This window comes from Pholis gunnellus (genome assembly GCF_910591455.1).
Source record: "Pholis gunnellus genome assembly, chromosome: 18".
Lineage (NCBI taxonomy): Eukaryota > Metazoa > Chordata > Actinopteri > Perciformes > Pholidae > Pholis > Pholis gunnellus.
In genome coordinates, this window is record NC_136545.1 from 17054789 (window position 1) to 17077251 (window position 22463).

Consider the following 22463-nt stretch of genomic DNA (forward strand, 5'->3'; position numbering starts at 1 on the left):
AAATCACAGCAGTGTCCCTCCTGGTACCATATAAAGCCATTATTTATGTACCAGTGGCAAAGTAATCCAGAAAAAAAGTGTCCAGCACTGTCATCAGCCATCAGTTACAGTACAGGGTCCCTTTTAAAGTCTGTAAAAGCTGCTATGCCGGCCATCACATCCACTACGGCAGTGTCCTCTAAAATATCCAGACCCAAATCTCTGTAGTCTGCAGAATAGAATATAGGCTCTAGCAAGGTAAACACCTCCCTCATCATATTCAGCAGTCCATGCGACAATCTTCTGTTTGCCGCTCGATTCCTTTTTGTTTTAGGAAGGTGTTGGGGGGCGGGGCGGGGGGGGGGGACTGAAAATATGTGGACTAAACGGTGTGGTCCTTTTTAATGAAAAAAAACATCTGCTGCAACTTTTGCTTTTTTTAATGGAAAAGATTTGGAAAATATTGTGATCATGGGTAAATAACAACCTATAATACCTATAATAACCTGAAATACAGTCCGGTTCAAGGGAAAGAAAACACTCCCAAGTCCGGAGATTCGCAGTCAGAATCATCTGTGAAATACACTTTGCGGATGCATATATTAGTCACTTGCTTTGACATAACCATTACGGTTATAAAGTAGACTCTACTTAGTAGAGCATGCATTAATAAGTTACTTTGGCAAAAACTACACAACTTGAGTTGCAATGTTGGAGTATTATATATTGATTGGCAATATAATAGTTAGATGTTGGTGTGTGCTGGACAAACATTGTTTTGTTTTTCTGAATGGTTTCACAGAAACTTTCTCATGAAGTACAGAAAATCTGATAATTATCAAATAAGAAGCACATCAGGGGCTAACTGCTTATCAATAAGTAGCAAATAAGTAGCTCTTGAATAACAGAGTTGAGGATTGTTGATAATGAAAATGAAAAGTTACTTAAACAGTATGCCAATGATGCAGTATTTAATGAGTTTCTGGATGTAGTTTCTAAACGCGGGTTTCAGCTGCTTAATAGCACATAACCGATAACTAATTATTACTTTCTGATTACATGCATTTCATATTAGTGACTTTCCTCGTGTCCCCTCAAGTGAAATAGCACATCATCTGACTCAGCTTTCAAGTAGCCACTGACTTTTTATTGGGAGTGTCATTAGTTTAGGATTTATTAGGTCATTATAGTTCATTAGTTCTTGAATAATGTACCATAGCGAGAATCCTCAAAAGAAAATTCAAATTCAATGAACATCTGCATTAACACTCCGTGTAAAAAGCCACTTCTTTATTCGTTATGTAGTCCTCTGTTGGAGTCATCCAACAACTTAGTCTCATTGTGATGGACTATATGAATGCATTTCAAAGAGATGGGTTGGAGTTTTTTTTTTACATCTCTGTGTTGAGTAGTCTCAAGTCAATGTGAGGGTAACATAAGGCCTCGTTGTGTTTAAAGGTGGCGTCTTAAGTTCTAATGGCAGGCGGGGAATCCTCATCATTTTATTCTGTCAGGATGTCGCAGTGCTATTCACTCACCCATTCGTTCCTTTATGGTGGCTTTGAGAAGGCATAGCGAACATACACCATATATCCACAGACAATACATACTTAGATAGATAATCTCTTATATGTACCACTGATGAACTGTGCACACCATGTGCTTGTTATTCTGCTCCCCCTTTTTACCCCCCCCCCCCCCATCATTCTGTCAGTCTCAGTCCCTCCATTTAGCAGTCTGCAAGTCCCGTTAAATGATTAGTAAGCCCACAAGTGAATATATGCAAATCCTCTTCCACTCCATCGGCTTAGTGAGCAGCAAGGTTTAAACACACCTTGCTAAAGTCCCTGTCACACACACACACACACACACACACACACACACACACACACACACACACACACACACACACACACACACATTAAGGTATTCAGCAAAGTGTGCCCGTATATTCTAAGAACGAGTTCAAACAATCCAAACATTCTTCGGTGGTTGCTAGGATTCTTGCACCGAAGACATACTCTCATGTGAACACGTAGGCCGCCTCATTCTAAAAGAGCGCACGTACACGTTCAGTCACACCCGGGATAAGTCTGAGCCTTCTGTCTTCTAAGACTTGGCCTATCAGATAGGACTCTGCGTGTAAGGTCCAACCAATAAAAAAAAAAAAAAAAGGCCAAATATTCTATTAAGTGCAAATCCTCTCTGCTGGTGGAGCTTGTGGAGTCAGATTAGGACTAGACAAACACTGCCAAGCAGTCATGCCCACACCGGGACCACTGCCAACAAGAAGCCCCACAGATATTGCCGTGTCACTGTGTGTGCATGTTTTTTTTTTTTGTTGGTGCACAGGCTGCAAAGAACCCCAATGTGAGCATTAGCAGGCAAGGGGATGAACAAACTAAAGCTCAGATACGTGCTGCTCAGTGTAATGGGAGGACTCTGTCAGGGAGTGGGGTTGCAGCTGCAACACACAACCTTTCTGCTGTGTGAATGTGTTCATACGTGTACGCATGTTTTTCTATCTCTATACCTTTGTGTCCATATTATGATAATGTATTGGTGCACACAACAACAGCATAAAACGCACAGACCTGTTTTTATTTCGGGTGTTTTTTTTTAAACACATAAATCCATTCAAATTGTCTTCACTCTGTAGCTGACTTGTTAGTTTGTTCACTGTGGGGCCTGTGTTTATTTAGTAATGGTAGCTCTGTAGCTCGTCTGTGTACTGCAAGCACAGACAGCTGCGATGTTTTAGACGGAACAGACAGATTTTTATCGCTCACCCTAAGGCTGCTCATTAGAATTCAGCACACCTTTCCCAAATATCCCTCCATCACTTTCTCTATTGCTGCCTTCTACCCCCCCCCCCATCTTGCTGTCGTACACATTGGAAGAGAATGCTTCGAGCAAAGGGGTGAACTATTGGTCAGCCATCATAACAATGCCTGTGTGAGCTGCATACACAGCAATGCACTCTCACTGATTTGCATGTCAATAGACTTTTTTTTTTTTAGCTGTTCTTTTTGTATACCATCACACAAAGTGCGGATATTATTATTATATAGTTTTGATGCGAAATATTCACCGGCGAGTATTTTAAATGTTCATGTTGTTTATGCGTCATGGCCCCTATGTGTGTGTAAAATGGCAGCTTTTAAAGTAAACACTAGTAGCGGATCGGTACTCCGTATCGGCCGATACCCAAAGCCCAGCTATCGGTATCGTGACTGAAGAAGACAGAAGTGGCTAATTGGGTGAAGAATGCTGAGCAGCTACAAATCCAAACATTTTCCTCAAGCGTTAGTAGAAACAGAAACAGCGATGAAAGGAGAATAAATAATGAACTTACATTAAACCGAACCAATGTTAGTCTTCGCCAAATTGAGCTTGTTCCCCCTAGTGGTTGAAAATCAATTAATGCAGCTTAAAAATAATTTTGTAACACTCCTGTTGACGGTATTAAAACACACAGTGTGATAACAGGCGTGAAGAGCATATTTAGTCTCAGTCACGTATACATTCTCACACGCAGGCTTATAACACCATGCTCGGATATATAACACGTTCTGATACATTAATTGCTAATGTTTCCTGCATCCGTTTTTAGGTAGTCAATTTTGTGTGCAGGCGTTCCACCGATTGTGTGTGTGCGCGCGTCAACGTTGCTATCCCAGGCTAATTAAGCAATTCCACAGTGGGAGCAGCGGGGGTTTACGGTCATGGAACAACGTGCTCTCCTGGAGCAGTTAGAAAGCCCCCACTTTCATAATTACTCTGCTTTTATCTGTGCAGCAGCTAGAAGTACTCCCAGACGCATATACGAGCACAGGAAGCGCACATGCTGAATGAAGCATGTTATGTTCAGACCTTGTATACAAACACCCACATTCAACTGCTTATGCCCTGCTTCTTTGCACATGCTGTACCCACTCACATTCGATGGAATTGTCCTTTTTATTGCTTTGCTTCTGGGTTTGGAGTAGGAGGAGACTTTGTGTACTGAGGATCTTGCAATGCCATCTTTTTGAAGATTCATCGAGCCTGTCATAATCTATTGAATTCAGTGATACCTTTGAGATGTACAGATGCCTGTTCAGATCCGTCTATGTCAGTGCGCAGTTCTGTGTGTAGGTGGTTGTAGTTTATCAGCGCCAGCAGCATTGATCGCTAAACAATGATTTTATATTAGATTTGAGGGCTTAGAGAATGTGCTGCGCCCACTATTTAGATTTCTCTGTTATTTTAATACGAGTCCCAAAACCGTTGTCTGTGCGTATTTGTGCATGTGTGTGTGTGTGTGTGTGAGTGTTTGTGCGCATGTGCTTGCATGCTTGATTGCACATGTGACTTGAACAAACGCCAACACTGGTGGCCCTGTCTGTTTGTCCCATGCAGACATTCTGTGAGTGTGTGCCCAGCTCCTCCCAACTCAAACATCGCTGGTCAGACTCAGAAACTGCCAGGGAGACTCCTGCCAAGGTAAGGCCCTGTCATCCACAGCGTACTGTGTACACCAACACGCAGGCAGATCGGCATGCACACACACACACACACGCCAACATGTGCTTCTGTGTCCTCGGTTATATCAGAAGGACATAATTAGTGATAGCTAAATTAGAGGCTAAATCAACTTATTCACCTTTTGTTACCCACTCTTGGTTAAATTGGAATAGGTCTGCCAACTGACAATTATTTTCATTATCAATTAATCTGATGATTATTTTCCCAATTAATCGTATGACAGGAAATAGTGAAAAAAAAAATGTTCCCAGGGAGACATCTTCACATTGCTGTTTAGTCTGACCGACTAGAAACCCAAAGATATTGAATTTGATATGAAAGTAGACTCAGAAACCCAACAAATAGTCACATTAGAGAGGCTGAAACATATTTGCTTGAAAAATGACAGAAAACAACTAGTCTTAAAAAATTGATGCTGACACATTTTCTGTCGATCATCTAATCGATTAATCGACTAATTGTTTCAGCTCTATATTGGAGTTTGGACTTCTTTTTCCTGGAACAACTGATATTGCAGGTTGACCATTGACCAGGATATATGCCGATGTTTCAAACGAATAATAAGCAGTGTCCTTTGTCCAAAATCCCTTTATTGTTTCATGTATAACCTCTAGGTCCTACTGTATATGTATATATATATGTATATATATATATATATATATATATATATATATATATCCCACAACGTTCCTTCCAATAAAAACCAGGGCACACTTTAAACAGTGATTTGCTAAACTGCGGATGGGATTAGGTGTCATTGATGATGATTTTTTCCTCGCAATCCGCTTTCTCCCTGCTTTGGTGATGGCAGTGCAAAGGATTATTGCACATTACGCATTACACGTTGCCACCGTGCGGCAGCGGCTCAAGTACAAAAACACACAAGTTCTAGACGGGATTAGGCCCTGCAGATTCTTTTAACTCGGCTGGAGTCATCATGGAAAGATTTCATGGCGGGATGTCGGCGGTAGCTGCAGCATGACTTGGATACCGATGTGAAAGTGTTATTCGTAAGTTGGAGGTGAATGAAATAGAAAGTGGGGCCGGGGAAAATCTAAATTATGAGTTTTTGCCTCAGGCTTGCCATGCATGTAGTATGTGTGCCAATTCAGCTTTCAACAATGTTTGTGCCTTTCTATATGTTCTAGTTGGGTAGCATCAAGTCTGCATGTGTGTGTGTGTGTGTGTGTGTATGTGTATATTTGCATTTGAAGGGGAGAAAGCGAGTGAGAGAGAGAGCAAGAGTCCCGCGTGTTTGCCGCTTATCTAATGAGCAGACAAAGCCTTTCGTCTGCCAATGTTCCTGTGTGGGTGGACAAACATCGTTTTCATATAGAGGAATTCTCTCTCATTCTCTGCCTCTCCTTTTCAATCCAACCATCAGAATTCCCCTGTTGTCCTAAATCCCACACTGTGGCACGAGGAGAGACACGAGAGGATCTGAAAGTCAGCCACTAATTACAGAGAGGGCTCCTGCTGCGAGATTGAGAGACTCATTTACAAAGAAGATAACAGTGTTTAGAGGCTGCATGCACACCAGTCTCAGTGTCACAATACCCCCGCTGCAACTCTTGAGCTGAGTTGACAGATTCTTAATTCTGTTGGGACATGAAAGAGGTTGAAGGATTTATTTTGTATTGACCATCTGAAAAACACAAAAAAGGCAGAAGCGAAAAACCTCCACTCGTCATTTTGTCAAGTCGTTCCCTGCTGACCTCATGTCAGCCTGACCTCGAAGTAAAGTAGAGTAGAATTGTCTAAAGCTCGTCGCTGTGTCAAGTCATTTATGCATCCTGTGAACTGTGTTTTTAGCTGCGGGCTTTTCCCCTGCGCCGCCCAGGTGCTTGATTTTAGTTACCTTTATTTCTGGCTGTTATTCATCCACATTTGTACCTTAAACTGTCAGAAACCACTTCATACCTCGTGGCTAGAAATGTTAACATCTGAGGACCATTATGTGCCTGTAACAGTGTATCTGCGAAAGGTTTCATTACATGCCCGGCTGCTTTAGGTATATTTTTTTCTTTAGGTGTGTGTCGCTGTCAGCGCATAGGGGGGGGGGGGGGGGGGGGGCACCATTTATCTTCTCTATGTTGAATCAACTATCAGTTTGCTAGCAATGAATATTTAGCGCAGTGCCAATGATGGTTTCCACTGATGTCCTGGCCCGCTGGCGGTAGAGCTCAGTGGAACTGTTCTAATGTTACACTGCAGCCATTGTGCAGCGCGAGGCCATTATGCACATTAAGCACGGCACAGACACCCTGCCACGTACACATCCACACACATAGCCGAGACCTCGTTATAATCACTCAGCTGCACCTGCACTCTAGTACGCGGGGCAAAAAAAAAAAAAAGACTAAAAAAACACTGTTTGACTTGCAAAGAGAGATTTCATCATGCCGTCGCGGTCTGCATCTTAAGTTAGAGAAAAAAGAATAGTGTTACGTGCGGCAAAACTTCCCTAGAGCCGTTTTCTGTGATGATGTATTTGGGTGAAAAAACAGGAGGAAGTGGGAAATTTTCTGACAAAGTAATCCTTTTATTTTTCATGTGCAATATGTGCATGTGCTTGCCTGTCTGTTACCAGTATGAGGCAGAACGGGCTGTGTGCAAATAATGTGTGCATGCGTGTGTACGCAGTTTCCAGCCCATTCGGACAAATAGAGCCTCGGGGAGGTTCGCGGTGACAGTGCTGATACGTCAGTGGTGTTCAGAAAACAGCGGTCAAAGAAGTCGGCCCCTGCAGAAAAACAATAATGCATTCTTCTCATCAATGTACTTAGTAGATTCTACCAAGTAGACTTATATATTACAGGAATAAAACACAAAAAAGATCACTACATGCAATATATGCTGAAAGTAGGCATTTCACAATCACCTTCTGAAAAATGATTGTTCCTCTCCAGAATAAAGGAATGATTTATTCTTTGGCTTTAGCGTAGGTGGTAAAACAGCTTGTCCTCTCAAAAATTACATCTACTAAATGCATGTATTGTGTTCCTAAATCAAAGCTAAAATCAAATTCATTTTTTTCCTGTAAAATACAGACACATTAGATTGCAGAAGGGACTAGCCAGGCCTAGCCCCATGTGTGTCTGCCCATGTGAGTTGTGAATGAAGCCGGGGGGGCCGCAAATGGGACCCACATGAGAACAACCATCCTCAGGCGCCACATGAACCCCTTTTTGTGTGCATTTACTTTGGCTCATGATCGGAGTAAGGAGGGCTACATTTGAGGCCCTTAAATAGAACCCTTTTTTTGCGCCATCACTATGTGGGCTAATATTTGGGAGCCACATAGTGTATGCCATGCACACTTGTGTTGTCCACAGAGCCCATATTTCAGCCCACACAAGGACAAGTTGCCGGGGGAAGTTACAACTTTTTTATTGTGGGTGAACACAGTGGATAGGAGTATTTCCTGGACAACACAATTGATTTTCTTCACATTAAAGAAAACATAAACCTCTCTCGTAAAGTAGACCATTAGCTGTCTATTAATGTGCTTCACTGTGCTTGTGCATCCAATTTACATATTAATGAGCATGCACTCAGTCACACTTCCACGTACAAAAAGACAACAAACACACTCACACACACCTGCCCACATATTCTCACAGAGAACATCCTCCAGTGCAGAAAAAGAAAAGAAAATCTGTAAGAGATCACTTGCTGATTCATTTGGAGGAAGATATGGGGGAGCCAGGGATTTTTAATCATGCATAGGTGGGCCATATTGCTCTCTCCTACCTTTTGCTAGTTCTCTGGACCTGAGTGGGAAAATGGATCATAAAAAAGCCATCATACAGGCCTTTATAGTCCAGTTAATGGAGACCATGTTGCTGGTAGAGGGCTGCCTTTGTCCTCTAAGAGGATTCTACTTTCTGCTCATTCATTTCAATTCTATTGGCTGTCTTCGTTTCTTTTTTTTTTTTTTTTTTACTTTCTCCTCCTGGCTGCTGTTGTTTCAGGTTTTTATTATTTTCCTTCCTGTCTCTAAAATGGAAATGTGGAACATCGGTGCTTTGACCAGAGGTGTCTCAGGCTAGCATCCTCCCTCTGCCGCAAACGCCGCTACTCTAATGACATACAGGAAGTTTTACAGAGTTTTGATTCCCAAGACAACTGGCAGTTGTTATGTTTCTACATAAATCATTCACAACTACATTCTCGCAAATTGGAGTATGTTTTTAGTGCTGAGCATCTGGCATTCAAAATATCCCCAGTGATGGATGAAAGTCATTTATTTTTTAATAAGGCAAGTTTTTTTTTTCCGTAACTTTTACTTTCTAGCAACTGTGATCCTAACACCTCCTTTTTCTCTTCCTTCCTTCCTCCCTTCCTTCCCTCTTTCCTTCCTACTTACAGAGGATGAGCTGCAGCTACCTGCTTTGCACTATCCTGCTCTTCGTGGCCGTATTGTTGGCTGTCACTGTAACCGGCACCATCCTTTTTATGAACCACTACCAGGCCCCGCCCATGTCTGACGGCCTACCCCACATCTCCACCAATCAGGACGAAGCCAATGCCCTGGTCACCGTTGAGAGAGGCGATGGCTCTCGCATCAACATCTTCATCGACCCCAACTGTCCCGACTACAACAGTAACTTTTTGCGCCTGGAGGGTGTGCAGACGTCCCTGCTGCACTCACTCACCGACCACGACTCTGACCTGAAGTCAGTGAAAGGCCAGGATCGGGCTCTTCTCGTCAGTCTGGCTGAGGAGGTGGCCAAGCTGTCAGCCCATGCGGGGCAACTGAAAATGGACTATGAATCCTTACGCAGGGGCCAGGGCAGCCTGGGGCAAGACCTCAACACGCTGCAGACGGAGCAGGGACGCCTCATACAGGTGAGACACGCGCGCACACAAGCGTATACAAGTTTAAATGCCAGAGGACATGCAAAGTCGTAAAGGGCCAAAGAGAATACACCACCCAGGTCAGAGTGGTAATTGAGCCACCGTGTAACACAAACAAGACATTGATTATGGAATTCCAGCTTTATCTTTCCTTACAGTTCTATTATATAATAATTGTATCATATAGTCATTATCATGGAAATAAAACTGCTTAATAAGATATGGATTTTATTCCCCAGTACTGGTGAAATAGATTCTGCAGAAGTGTAGCCCAACGTTGTTCCTTGTCCTCATATTAGATACATACTACAGGCAAAACACCCAAAGCAAAGATCCAGGGCTCATTGAATACATTGAAGGTGGTATCTTTATGATTTTATTAATCTGCAGAAGCCGTGGCATCCTTCTCGTTAAAGTAGTGTATTGTAATAATCAATTTCTGCTGTGATCAAAAAGTGCAAGGGTTTGACATCCCATACACTGCATGAATGGTCATGAATGGTGCTCATTTGGTTTCTAGTGGTTTAGATGCTGAACTGTGGCTTGCCGCCAATTATTTTAGTCATAACTAGATCTGTGAAGACATACTGCATCATGTTTATTTGTTTCTTTTTTGATTTGTTTATAATTGAACATAAAAATGATTGGTTGAGCAGTAAAAACAGATGAACTGAGTCCAGTGTACTGAAGTCACGACTGAGTACTGTACGGAGGCGCTCAAGGACTGGATTGTGAAACCCCATATCAATATGTATTGATTGGGAAAACACCTTAAGACGTGTGACAGCTCATTGGACTTGAAGTCGGTCTCATTTAGTCCCTTCCTTTTCCTGACTGCAAAATCTTAACACCATCATTCACTAAGCCAGTGCCAACTCAGCCATGTTAATTTCTCTTTGCACTTCACGAACCCAATAGCGACAAGATTGAAGTGCAAATAAGGCTCATGTTCCGCTGAGTAGAGCTCGCTCAGTCTAGTGTTTGAAGATGAGGTCACGGGGGAAGACATGCCCATCAAGATTCAAGAAACCGAACAACTTGCCCATTAATTCAATAAGATAACATAATGTGTCCCTAGATGTGTAAGTCAGACTCCACATTGGGTGAAAACATGATTAGACCCCCTTTAGTTTCGCACTGTCTACATTGATTTATTGACGATGCGTTTCCTAAATGTGCGTGGAAAATCTTCACACTACATGCTCTTTTAATTTTGGCCCATCAGGCTCATTCTCTCTATTCTGCAGTAAAATAGATTTCATAGCTGCCAGCCATACAGCTCAAACAACGGAATGCTTTTCTGCCTCTGCCAGTCCTTTCTCTTTAGCTCGCGGTTCAACATTGTTTAGAAATCACTCAAAAACTCACTGGGTTGGTTCGCACTGCCTCTCTAAGAAACCATGGGTGCTGATTGGTAGTCCACTGGAGGCAGAAAGAGGGCTTGTCCCCATTGCTGTTAATGTTGTGTAGGTGGCATAGCGCAGTGGGCACTGGGGCTAAGTGGAGGTGGTGCATGGCAGCCCAGACACTCCCGGTGATTGATTTCCTCTTTGGAGGCGAGGCATGTGGAGTGCACATCCGCTGTTTTTTTGCCTGACACGATGGTGTGACTGTGTGATCTATGAGCCACCTGTGGCCAGGATTTCTGATTTATACAACGAGGACAGAGCTGACTGTGCCAGTGTTAGTAATGGCTCCGTGTGCACCACAGCCCCCCTGAAGAACAGTTTCACCCCCGCCATATAGAGAGAAACCTTTTCACATGCCCCCCGAGAAGATAAGCAGGAGAATCCGATTGCGGTGGGTTTTAGGAGCGACGCGTTTTGATTTTTCACAAACCGACTTCATTCATTTTTCACCGTGAAGTGCTTGCAGCCTCAAATTAAAAAAGGTACCCATTTCCATTCACATAAACAATGTCGATGGGAACAGTGACTATATAGGAAGGTAGCAATACATTTAACTGATAGTTAGGCTGCGGAGCGTTTGACAAGTTGCAGCATGTTGCTCTAAGTCAAATCTCTCGCATAATACTGGGAGTGCATTTCCTCCTCCCTCAGATACCCCTGAATATTACAGGCCCAGGAATTGAGCCCTGGGGGGCTCTTCGTGGCTTAATGTCCTCACAACATTGCCCATGATTTCTAGATACAACCTGAACTGGCGGAGGACAGAACCAGATGGACTGGGTTTTTTTCCTGATTCAGCATTATCTAATGTCTTTATGATATGATTTTGTCATGAGGCAGATTGAATATTGTCAGAAAATCTATTTTCATTTAGAAAGTAATTAGCGGAATTACCACACACACACCTACACACACACACACACAGTCATCCAGACACCTGTCTGTAGTCATCACCTGTGGATAACTAATGAAGCTAAAACAGACATTAGCCTGTCACCACTTAACAACGCAACTGCCTGACATTTGTCTCACCTCACTGACAGTTGTATGTCAAATTCTAAAAATAGAACGAAGTGTGCGCTGTTTGCTTCGCTGTCTGTTGACAGTAACACGTTCTCATGAAGTGTTCTCATCACAGTGTCGGCAACGGCATGTTAACAAGTGCAAACGTTTGGCAGTGGTATAAATTGCATTAAAACAATTGCTAATGTACTTGTTCAGCTCTGAGCAGCAGTGGCAGCCCTGAGCACAAGCAGGCCACTGTGTATAATGGCCACGAGCTGTGAGGTCATGTGACATGCACGCCTTCATTAAATGGAAGGGTAAGATCCCCCATAGCAGAAGTCCAACAGACATGATGTGTGGTTCACATATTCATCTGACTTGACATTCAGTTTTGCACAAAGTCTGACTGCAAAAAGAAAAAAGAAAAGAAGACTGCAAGGGCTGCAAGGAAGAGCATGACTTACTGATTTCCTTGAACCGCAGGTCACAGTTTAAACTGGATTGTGTGCCTGTGGAATATTAATGTGTTTGACTAGTGTCGCCTACAACCTCTCGAACGGATCTCGGGGCCAACCTCTGCTGCTGTAGAATAGAAAACCATATTGCCTCAAGATGTTCTCTCTGGTGGACACGCAGTGCTTTGAGGATTGGAAAAAGTTAAATTCACAGAGTGCTTGTTGCAGGGATGTGATACAAATAACTTCAAAACCCCCCAGTAAGAGTGGATAATGATAAAAGTCACATACAATGTGGAAACCAAATTCAATTCAGCAAAGGGGGGTAGCTTCAAAGATATCTCTAATTAAGGAAATTACAGAAAATATGTAATTACGCCATTTACTTAGAACAAGAAGAATATCCTTTAGAGATTGCTTATGATTCAGTGCAACATGAATTACTGGAAATGTCTTTTTGTGAAACAATGTTATTATGGAAGCCAAATAAGATGTGTAATATCAAGTTGTACAAGTACATACAGATATGTCAAAACTGTGACAGAAAAATGTCAGGGATTGTTACTGTATATGTATACTGTATGGCCAATAAGCGGGCAGAAACATTGAAGGGTCACATCTGCACTTTATTCATGAATAATGATTTAATTGCACAACTGGACTTTTTGCCCCTAACGACCCCTACATCAAACCACACATGGACAGAATCAAAAGCCTGATCAAAGACCAGAGACTCTCTGTATGAAATGAACCAGATTTGCTATGAAAACATTCCCTTTATGTGTGAAGGTTCTGCCAGTCAGTGGGGAAATGTTTTATTCATTGTTTCTATGCTTCAGAGGCCTCATATATGTCTGGGGTTTTCTGATTTCTGTTAAGTCAGAGGGATACAGTAAGTGAGGCAGAGGTTGTGGCGCGTTCATACAGTAGGTCAAGTCAAGTATGTGCTCGTGGTCAATTAACATCTGTTAGCAAGGGTGGAATCTAAAGTGTGTGAATGGAGGGCATACATAACACTTTGTCCTGTTAATCCAGAAAGGTATCCGTTAGTTCACTTTCTGAGTTCAAAATTGGCTTTGAACAAAGCTCCAGCTGTAGCTTATTGGCATCAGAGAAACAATTAGCCACCCGCAGATGCTCTTGGGCACAAAGTGTAGTCTGATGAACAAAGCCTCCAGTCAATAATAAAGATGGCGCGTTCTCTTTAATGCAGGATGTAGGAACGTCTGAGCCTAGAGGTGGCTGGGAAAGTGCAACACAGTGACAAAAGAACGGGGTTAACAATCTGGAGATGCAGAGCTCCAAGTTATGAATTTAAACAATTATTCTGCTGGATATATTTCAGGATTAATCAATGAATTGTTTAGTCTATGAAAACATGGTGAGAAATAAAGACAATATGTATACATAGGGAATATATATATATACACAAGTTATTATTACGCTCCTTGATGACCTGCATCATTAAGAGATATGTTTTTTCCTGTTTCTCTGAAAGCACTGATTGGTAGGTGTCTCGCAAAGCACATTTGTTTGAAATGTTCTCATTATCTCAACCTCAGTCGGTTACTTGGATTCATAAGTGAAGTCGTGGAATAGCTCAAATGTGCTTGAGGCTTTAAATTATTTTCAACTTGCAAGAGCCACACCACTCAAGAGGAGAGAGTGGGCGACTCCTTCATGGCTCCTCTCACTCCCCTCCGGGCTCCAGTCGACTGGACAGCCACGGTCTGTGAGGTGAAGACGGGTTGTTAGGCAGACGGTGACTGAATGACTTTATTTAACCCGCCAGTTCCAGCCTTGCACCTCCTCACTGTTCTGTGACTTCTCTCAAACATGCTATGCACGTCACATGATTCAATCATGTTTAATTCACTTAAGTTTAGACCAAACTGGATATTAACTACTACAACAACCACAGAACTTGACTTTGAGTGTAGGGGCGCCACATGTTTTTGTGCGAGTCGTGTTGAGATTTAAAAAAAGGACGTCTTCACAAACGTTTATCCCTTCCCTAAATCTGCCGCAGATGTGATAACTAAATAAAAAAAGAAAAATGCTGGTGTTTAAAGCTTTACTTACAAAAAAAGGTGCTGTGGTGTGACTGATGTTGTGCGCCAATGGAAAGGCTGCCTGATGAGAGCTAATTACATCATGTTACTAATTGATGTGTCAGCCAAGGCTTGAAATAAAGGCTGTAGACGGGCCCCTGCTTTTAGTTTACTGCCTTTGAACAAATCACAATACTGAAAGGATAGAGGCAAAGTCATTCATCAAATAATGTTAACCTTTTAAAAAAAATCTCTTTACTTTATGCTTCCAAACATACACATAAAGAACAACACATCAACAAAGCAGATAACCCAAATTATCTTTTTATGCATCCTGCCTATAGCTGCTGAGCACTCGAGGCTGAGTATTCATGCATGTGGTTTCCTTTGTACTTGCATGTGGCAACCTAAATGTGCTGTTGTTGTTTATGACTGTGTGTGGGTTAAAGCCCCAGTGCCCATGTAATATGATTGCTGTGCAGCTTGCTGTGCCTCAGAGGTGCGTTGCATAGTTATTGAGGCCAGGGAAAGGCCACCGGGGTTTCTGTCTAATGCAGTTTTAACACCTGAATATAGCTGCACAGACACACCTTTGATAGGACTCTTCTGAACCCCTTTATAAATGACTTTTAAACACTGCATGTCTTGGTGTGTGTGTGTGTGTGTGTGTGTGTGGGTGGGTGATAAAGTGGAGGAAAAAGGGAGCGAGAGAGAGACGGTGGGTAATGTGTGAGCTGTACGAAAGAGCTAGAACATTTCTCATACCAGCAAAAGTATAGTGTGTCTACATGTGGGTCCCCAACACCTGGCTGAGCATATGTGTTGGCCAACTAGGGCAATATGTAAAAACGACCTTTCGTTAACGAACAGCACATAAAGGGCTGCAGGTAAGAACGTGACCACAGTAGATCAGAGAGGTTACCCTGCTCTCTGCTAGGCCCAGCACATACATTCATCACCAGGCTTCCCATAGGGCACTTTGTATTTCACAGCATTCACCAGGGTGCATTATGGGATAGGTTACCATGTGGCGTCTTTGCTACACTTTGCACTTTGGTTTGTTTCGAAAGATCCTACAAGGACTATGCTGTACCAGTGGTTAAATATTGAATGATTAAGCCCATTAGCTACAAATGAAATATACTATACATCGGTGCCATTTCCTCAAGAATACAAACACTTTTCAGAGAGACTTACCCCCTTTTTAAAAGTCACATTGTCATCACATGTCCATGCAGTTGAAACTACTGTGAAAACTGTCCTTGCTGGTGTGTTCAAGGGTGCACCGACATCTGAGTTGGCTGTTGAAAAGCGCTGCATCCCCAAGCTGTTAACATGCAATCAAACCCAGAGAGCATACACTACGCAGACATGGACTTTGTGAGACAGATCAAGGGGAGAATTTTCTAAGTTCCCTCTTGCGGTTGCATTACTATGCAAATGTGATGCAACTCTGACAAAATCAGAGGCAAAGAAACAAATATGTTTTGGATTTCTTATCTTTAAAGTCCTAATCCGTAAGCTTTCCGTTCTGGTCGATTTGGTGACACCTGTGCTTACTGGCGATAACGCTAAGAAGTTCTTTACAATACAACTCACAGACTTTCGTTCCAAATGACTGGAGGCAGGAAACATACTTTGTAGCCTGTGAGAAATACTTCTGAGGAAGACAAGCAACTCATGTATTTCCTTCTTTGTTCAGCCATGATGAAAATGTCTTCATACGTCTTCTTTATTGCACTGTACTTGTGGCGATGCGAATGTGATTCCTCTTGGAAAATGCCCAGGAACGGCTGCTCTGCTCTTCCGAATTACGGCATTGCAAGAGTTTTGCAAAAATTACATTTGTTATGTCAAGTATGCTCATGCATCGTTTTCTGTGAATCTAACACCGTTCAAATCCAGTGTAGGAATGATGGAATATGGATGTAATGGCATTAGTATTGCAAATTGGGTTTGATATGATTATACTGTTAACGATTATAACTCTGGGAAAGTTTTACACGTAATTTCTTTTATAATGTAGTAAAATAAATTCACTAACTGCCTGGAAGGTTGTAAATACATATGGTCAGAAGCAATGTGAGGTTTTTACAGCTTGTAGCACCATGCGTAATGATATCGTTAATAAATGTGCATGTGTGTGTGTGTGTGTTTTGCAGCTGCTGTCAGACAGTCAGATCAACATGGTGAAGGTGGTGAACTCAGTGAGTGATGCTCTTAACGCCATGCAGAAGGAGAACGTGGGCCTGAAGGCACGCGTCAAGGCCGACTTGCAGAGGGCACCAGTCAGAGGGGCCCGCTTCAAGGGCTGCGCCAACGGTAAGAGAAACGAGGCGTGGTCGGACGATCTGTACCTGTCTGGCTGGATTGGATTCTTTCTTTGTAGATTTGTCTGTCTTGATTCTCAATTTGTCCCTCCGCCTCTGTGTATGTTATTCATACATCACCGACCCCCTATATATGTTTCACCTTCTGCCACTGTATTCCGCTCTGCGTTGTGATCCCAGCCTCTGTCAGCCCGACTCCACTGTTCTTTGAAATTGTATTCCAGTGTGGTCTATCATCCATCTTACCACATAGTCATTTAACTCAACATCTCCTGGTGATATCAGTATGTTTCCCTTTGCTACATCTCCTCCACATTATCCAGTGGCCTTGGTAGAGATTTGGATTTTTTTTTTACTATACATGAGAAATGACTTGCATGTCCACTGGGCTGTGTTGCTGGGAGGCAGAGAAAGGCCCGAGGCATCATCCCATTGGAAGGCTTTTAACCAGGCACAGTACACCCAATGGCATTCCCCTGTTGGATTTCTCCTGCAAAGGTAGCCAAGGAGCACAGAGCGAAGACTACTCATGTATAGCACACGGCATACAATAGCACAGCGAGAGAGATATTCACGTTTTTTGGGAGAGCAGCATGGGGAAGATGTCTCATAAATCTGCAAACATGAGAGCGAAGGCATACGCTTTTTCTTTTGCACTAAGGAACTGAAGTGCTTCACATGACTCATCGGGTGTTTTATTAATTAATATGCTATCTTACAAACAGTTTGGGCCTGTGACATCATCAGCCTGATCTTCCGGTGCTGAATGGGCTCACACATCTGCTATCTATCAGCAGTCTATCGCCTGGAATTCTTACCTGCACCTGATGATGGTTTGAAAATTTATCTAAAAGCTCTTAAAGTTTTTAATGTCAGTAGATCTTCTGGGTACAGAATACAGTTTTATTTTTCATTTACATTCATTTGCATCAGGATGACAGCCTTCTTGTTGAAGGCGCTTAATTACAAGGTTATTTTATTATTATTATTATATATTTTTTTATTGTTGCTATATTAAATACAATTACAGATCTGTTGGGGATTTAAATGTTGATGTGGTGTCAATTAAACTTGTTAGTAAATGTAATATATCATTTTATCTTAAGTCTACCTAAAAGCTGATCAAGACCAAACACACCTTTACACCAAAAATACATTTTCGTGAAATCTCCAATTTTGGTTATTGTGCATTGAAAAATCTCCTAAAGCAATATAAACTTCCCCAAAATCCCCCTAAAGTATCAGAAAAAGCTGAAAAACAGGCCTGTTCCACATGACATCTTTGAGATACATGGCTTTCATAGGCCAGCGCGAATGGACCTGTTGAAACTCTGTCTGTGGTGCTGAACTTGTGTTTCACACAGCTCCAGATTTGTCTTGCCTTAAGCAGATTATCTGAAGCAAACAGTTTCTTAAAACATACCAGAGTCCAGGGTGGTGATACATTTTCAGACGTTAGCAGAATGTTATATCACAGCAGGTATTATAACTGAAGTCATTACCAAAAGATTGAGCCAATTCATTAGCTGCATGAGGAGAGCAAGAATAACTCGCAATATGATGCAACAGAATGTGAAGCATCATCACTGCTCTAACAAACTCAAAAGAGAGAATGAATTTAATGAGGTAACATTTATTGCAGGGCTGTCATTTTGCATTTGATTAAACACGCGTTTGTGTTTTACACTATGTCATATAGGGAAATGTCTGGTACACTGTTCATAATCAGGGATGATTATGTATTAGCTTCCTGTTTTTTTTTCAAAATCCATTCCTGCAAAACACGCTGAAGTCAGCAGCCGGTCCAAGGTTGTAATGACGATTACATCAGTCCTGTTGTTGCTGCTGGAGTGTGGCTCATGGGCTGTTCCTGTTGTCATCATTTCATACCGACAGTCCTGGAAAGAGCAGTCCAGTTCAGTCAGCGCCTCGTTATTATTCATATTTTACCCATATGAGGAGTTCACCCATTTGCAGCAAATGAATATGGAAAAGCCGTGTTTACTAAAACCAAAGCATTTTTTAGGAAGCCATTTTTTCTTTTTTTTGCAGTTTTACTCTTGAAGTTTAAAACAAAAATAAAAATGTACATAAATTATTGGGTTTGTCTGTTTGGGGATTTGAGGTTACTGAAATATGCAGACCTATTCGTACAAAGCAGACTCAGCAGAGGCACACTGGACCGAATGCTGAAGGCTTGAATTTGCTCTTCTTTGTGACATTGACACAAGCAATATTGGGAGAATAAATATATCCTTCTATATTTACTCTGTCATTATCATTCAATGAGAGATTTCTAGAGAATTACATTGTATTTCTGTATGTTGTCCGCAAGGGAAGACAGCATACAGAAAGACATATTTAAATTGAAACATTTTTTAACCTGTCCTCACAGCAGAAATACCTGACCTGACAATATCTTGTCCTGGGCTCTATACAGCCAAGGGAGGAGGAAATGACATCGTATTATTAAAAAAACAGCTATTATTCTCCCCTTAGTAGCTTGATATATAGATGTTGCCATCTATATAGAGCCAGGATTTAATCTGGTGCCCTTTTAATAAACTAAAATGACTAATTTGCTTTGACAATACGAAACGGTTTCAGGAAATCTTTCTCTGTTGTTTGTGTTTATAATTGATCACCCCACATGTTTCATGTAAATATAAATGTCAGGAGTAAAGCTGAACAGCATTCACCGTAACCGACCAACCAAGCACCAAGGTTCAGCACCATGGACAGCGCCTCACATATTCTCTGCTCAAGGCTCGGGCTGCAGGGTTCTTTGAAAGCACTCTTACACACAATACATACAAAATATGTGTATATAGCATGTTAATTAAGTTTGCATTCTTTGTACATGTTTATGTTGCACATGTTCTAAGTCCTCCACATCCACATCATGTAGTTCTATGCCGGTTTCCGCTCCACAGCAGCCAGCGGCAAGTCTGTGTTTTTTGTGGAGCGCAGCCTTGACCTTTTCATGGAGGACATCTACACTGAACTAGAGAACATCTATAAAAATAACGGAAACATCAGCGCTGTTTAAAATTGATATACAACCTACATCTTCTCTAAACACCCATGTTTATTTACTAGGCAATATATCCGTGTTCTTATTATTATGCCATTATTGTGTGGGTTAGTTATCTCTATAGCTGTAGCTGTAAGAAATTACAGCTCTTATATAGAATGTTTGTGTTTAGATACCTGATGTATATGCTACATTAAATAACAGATAAGATGTGAATCCTGACTGGGTCAGCGTATCGGGCACTGACCATCTAATATACGATAGGTAAACAACAAAAACTGTATGCACATACACTAAACAGCACGTTTTCTTACATTTTATGTCTGTTTCTTTACGACTGTGTGCATACGTTTGGGGCACATCCACACACATCTTTGGCTGCCTGTCTGTCCCATTGTGCCTGTGGATATTTGAAGTATTCATCTCTGTACTGTTTGCATTGGATTCCCATAAGAGCATATTAGATTTTCAAAGTTATATGAATCCAAACCTGACAGCAGTGAAGCCCCTCTCAGCTCTGACGGTAGCAGGGTTTTCTGAGTTTTACGAAACCACCGTCGGAGTCCTACTTTTCAGTTCATGCACTGCCTGACTTCGCTGTGCCGTTGCTCAAGTGAAAGCCCATTTCTGTTGTTGTTACTGTTGCTGACACATTAATTATTCAGTTTTATGAGTAGTGGGCATTTCAAAAACGCAAGAGAGAAAGACAAAGCATATATAAAAAGGTTAGACGCAGGACATGTGCATGGATGGAAAGAACTATAGTGGCTGCCACAGATGAGCAGTGTTAGCTGGAGATGCGTGTACGGGGGTGCATTTGAATGAGTTCAGTTCCTGCTGTGCAGTGCCTGTGATGTCAGAGTCACTTACTTTGAAGAGTTTATGCAACTGAGGATTTTGTCACCAAACAGATGAGATTCAGGACAGATACTCTCCTAGTCTGACAGGAGACCCATTTGCCAGAATGTTGGGGTTTTTTTGGACATTGTACATTTTTGCAAACCACGCGATGGGTTGAATGTCAACATTTCTAAACCAAAAATACGCTTCATGAATATGTTTCATATCAGCCTCGTATCACGCTTGCATAAAAACTCAATGCAGAGAAACACAATGCATTTGTGAAATGATTGGTTAGGTTTAGGCAAAGATGAAAAGATCATGTTTATGGTGATGAAAAGATCATGGCTTGTGTCAAAACAGTGACGCAACAATGTCACCCAACAACGTAATGGAACAGCTTAACATACAACATAACATAACAACGTAACATAAAAACAACCGACTGTAAAGTTCACGAAGGCTTAGTGCCTTATGTGAATGGTAAATGGACGGTACTTGTACGGCGCTTTTCTAGTCTTCCGAACGCACTCAAAGCGCTTCAACACTACATGCCATTCACACCCATTCATAGACTGATGGCAGTGGCCCATCATGACTATCTAATCATTCATATACAATTCACACACACACACCGCAGGAACAGCCTGCGGCAACAATTTGGGGTTAAGTGACATGGAGCTGAGGATCCGACCGCCGATCCTCTGACTGAAGGACGACACTGCTTACCACTGAGCCATAGTGGCCGAACAACAAGTGCAACACAAACTCGGGTCTCCTGGGGGAAAAGTCCTGTGTTTGTTTGACACACATCATCCGCCTGCCTTTAGTGGACTTTCTCGCTCATTATGCCACGTGACTTTCAATAACGATCTCTCGATTTATTCCATCTGTTGCTCTGCACGTTGCTCGTTGTACTTCAACGTAGCAGTGGGCTGCCTCAAAGGTGCCAACACCAACACATGCAGTAGCATATGCGCACATCAAACTAAACCATACACTCATCATTAGAAATATTCTATAATCTTCAACAAATCCTACAGTATGATCCTGCTAACAAGTAGCATATAGCTTATTACTCCGAGCCATAGACCGCTATTATTTTCCAAAAACCTCCATTGTTGTCCAAATACTATTAAAACACATCAGTGAGCCACACCTTTGCACTGGCTGACATTTCTTTTATTGCCAACACGAGTACCTTCTTGAGTCGATTCCCACATCCGGCTGCTATAACGGTTCAGTCGTGCACCAGATCCACAGCTGATAATAGAACCCAAATGCTATTTCTATAATCTATAAACCGTCTGTTATAGATTGTCAGAAAGTATTGATAGAGAGACACATTGTTGCGTTTGGTCTTTTCATTGGGTTTGCTATTAGTAAGAACAATATAGAATACATGGGACCATAAAGTCCACAATGGTTGCAACAGGCAACAGGACGAATGGTCACACAAGGATGTGACGCATCATGCCAGTTTGATAGCTAGGTTACATGTTGTCACCGGAATAGAAAAGTATGCAATGTGAATAAATTGGCACACAATAGAAGACCAAATTATTTTTCACTTATGGTAAATTGTGTGCGCACCAAGTTGTGAAGTTAAAGTGGACCTCGAAAATTTCCGCTGTAAAAACTGAAAAAAACGTTGAAAGCTCTTGTTGCAGACGACCAAATTCTTAAATAATGATGCATAAACAGTCTTTTTTTAACGTCCCGTGGAACCCAGGCAGCTTCGGTTTTCTGTCATGAAAAGAAGAACCGGGAAAATGTTACCATGTATGTGTGATGATGATGATGAAAGTCGGAGCGCAGTAGTCGAGGCTTAACGTGGAGAAACGAAAAGGCTTCTGGGAGACCAAACATTCCGTATCGTGTAGTGAAGGCGAAAAATAAAATCTTGTACGGCCTTTTCAAGAACTCTCTCGGCTGTTTTAGGGGTTTGACCCTGCGAAGGCTGGCATGCATAA

The 22463-nt window shown here is 41.9% G+C and overlaps 1 protein-coding gene across 1 annotated transcript in view; it reads left to right on the forward strand.

Annotated features, from left to right (window-relative positions):
- The window catches only part of fibcd1b (fibrinogen C domain containing 1b), a gene marked incomplete at both ends in the record, with an annotated part of 86713 nt that overhangs the window by 20269 nt on the left and 43981 nt on the right, over positions 1-22463 (forward strand). The window contains 3 exons of the mRNA XM_079179709.1: positions 4381-4464; positions 8878-9357; positions 16449-16608. Of these exons, the coding sequence (XP_079035835.1) occupies positions 4381-4464; positions 8878-9357; positions 16449-16608 (724 nt within the window). The remainder of the gene's footprint in view (positions 1-4380; positions 4465-8877; positions 9358-16448; positions 16609-22463) is intronic.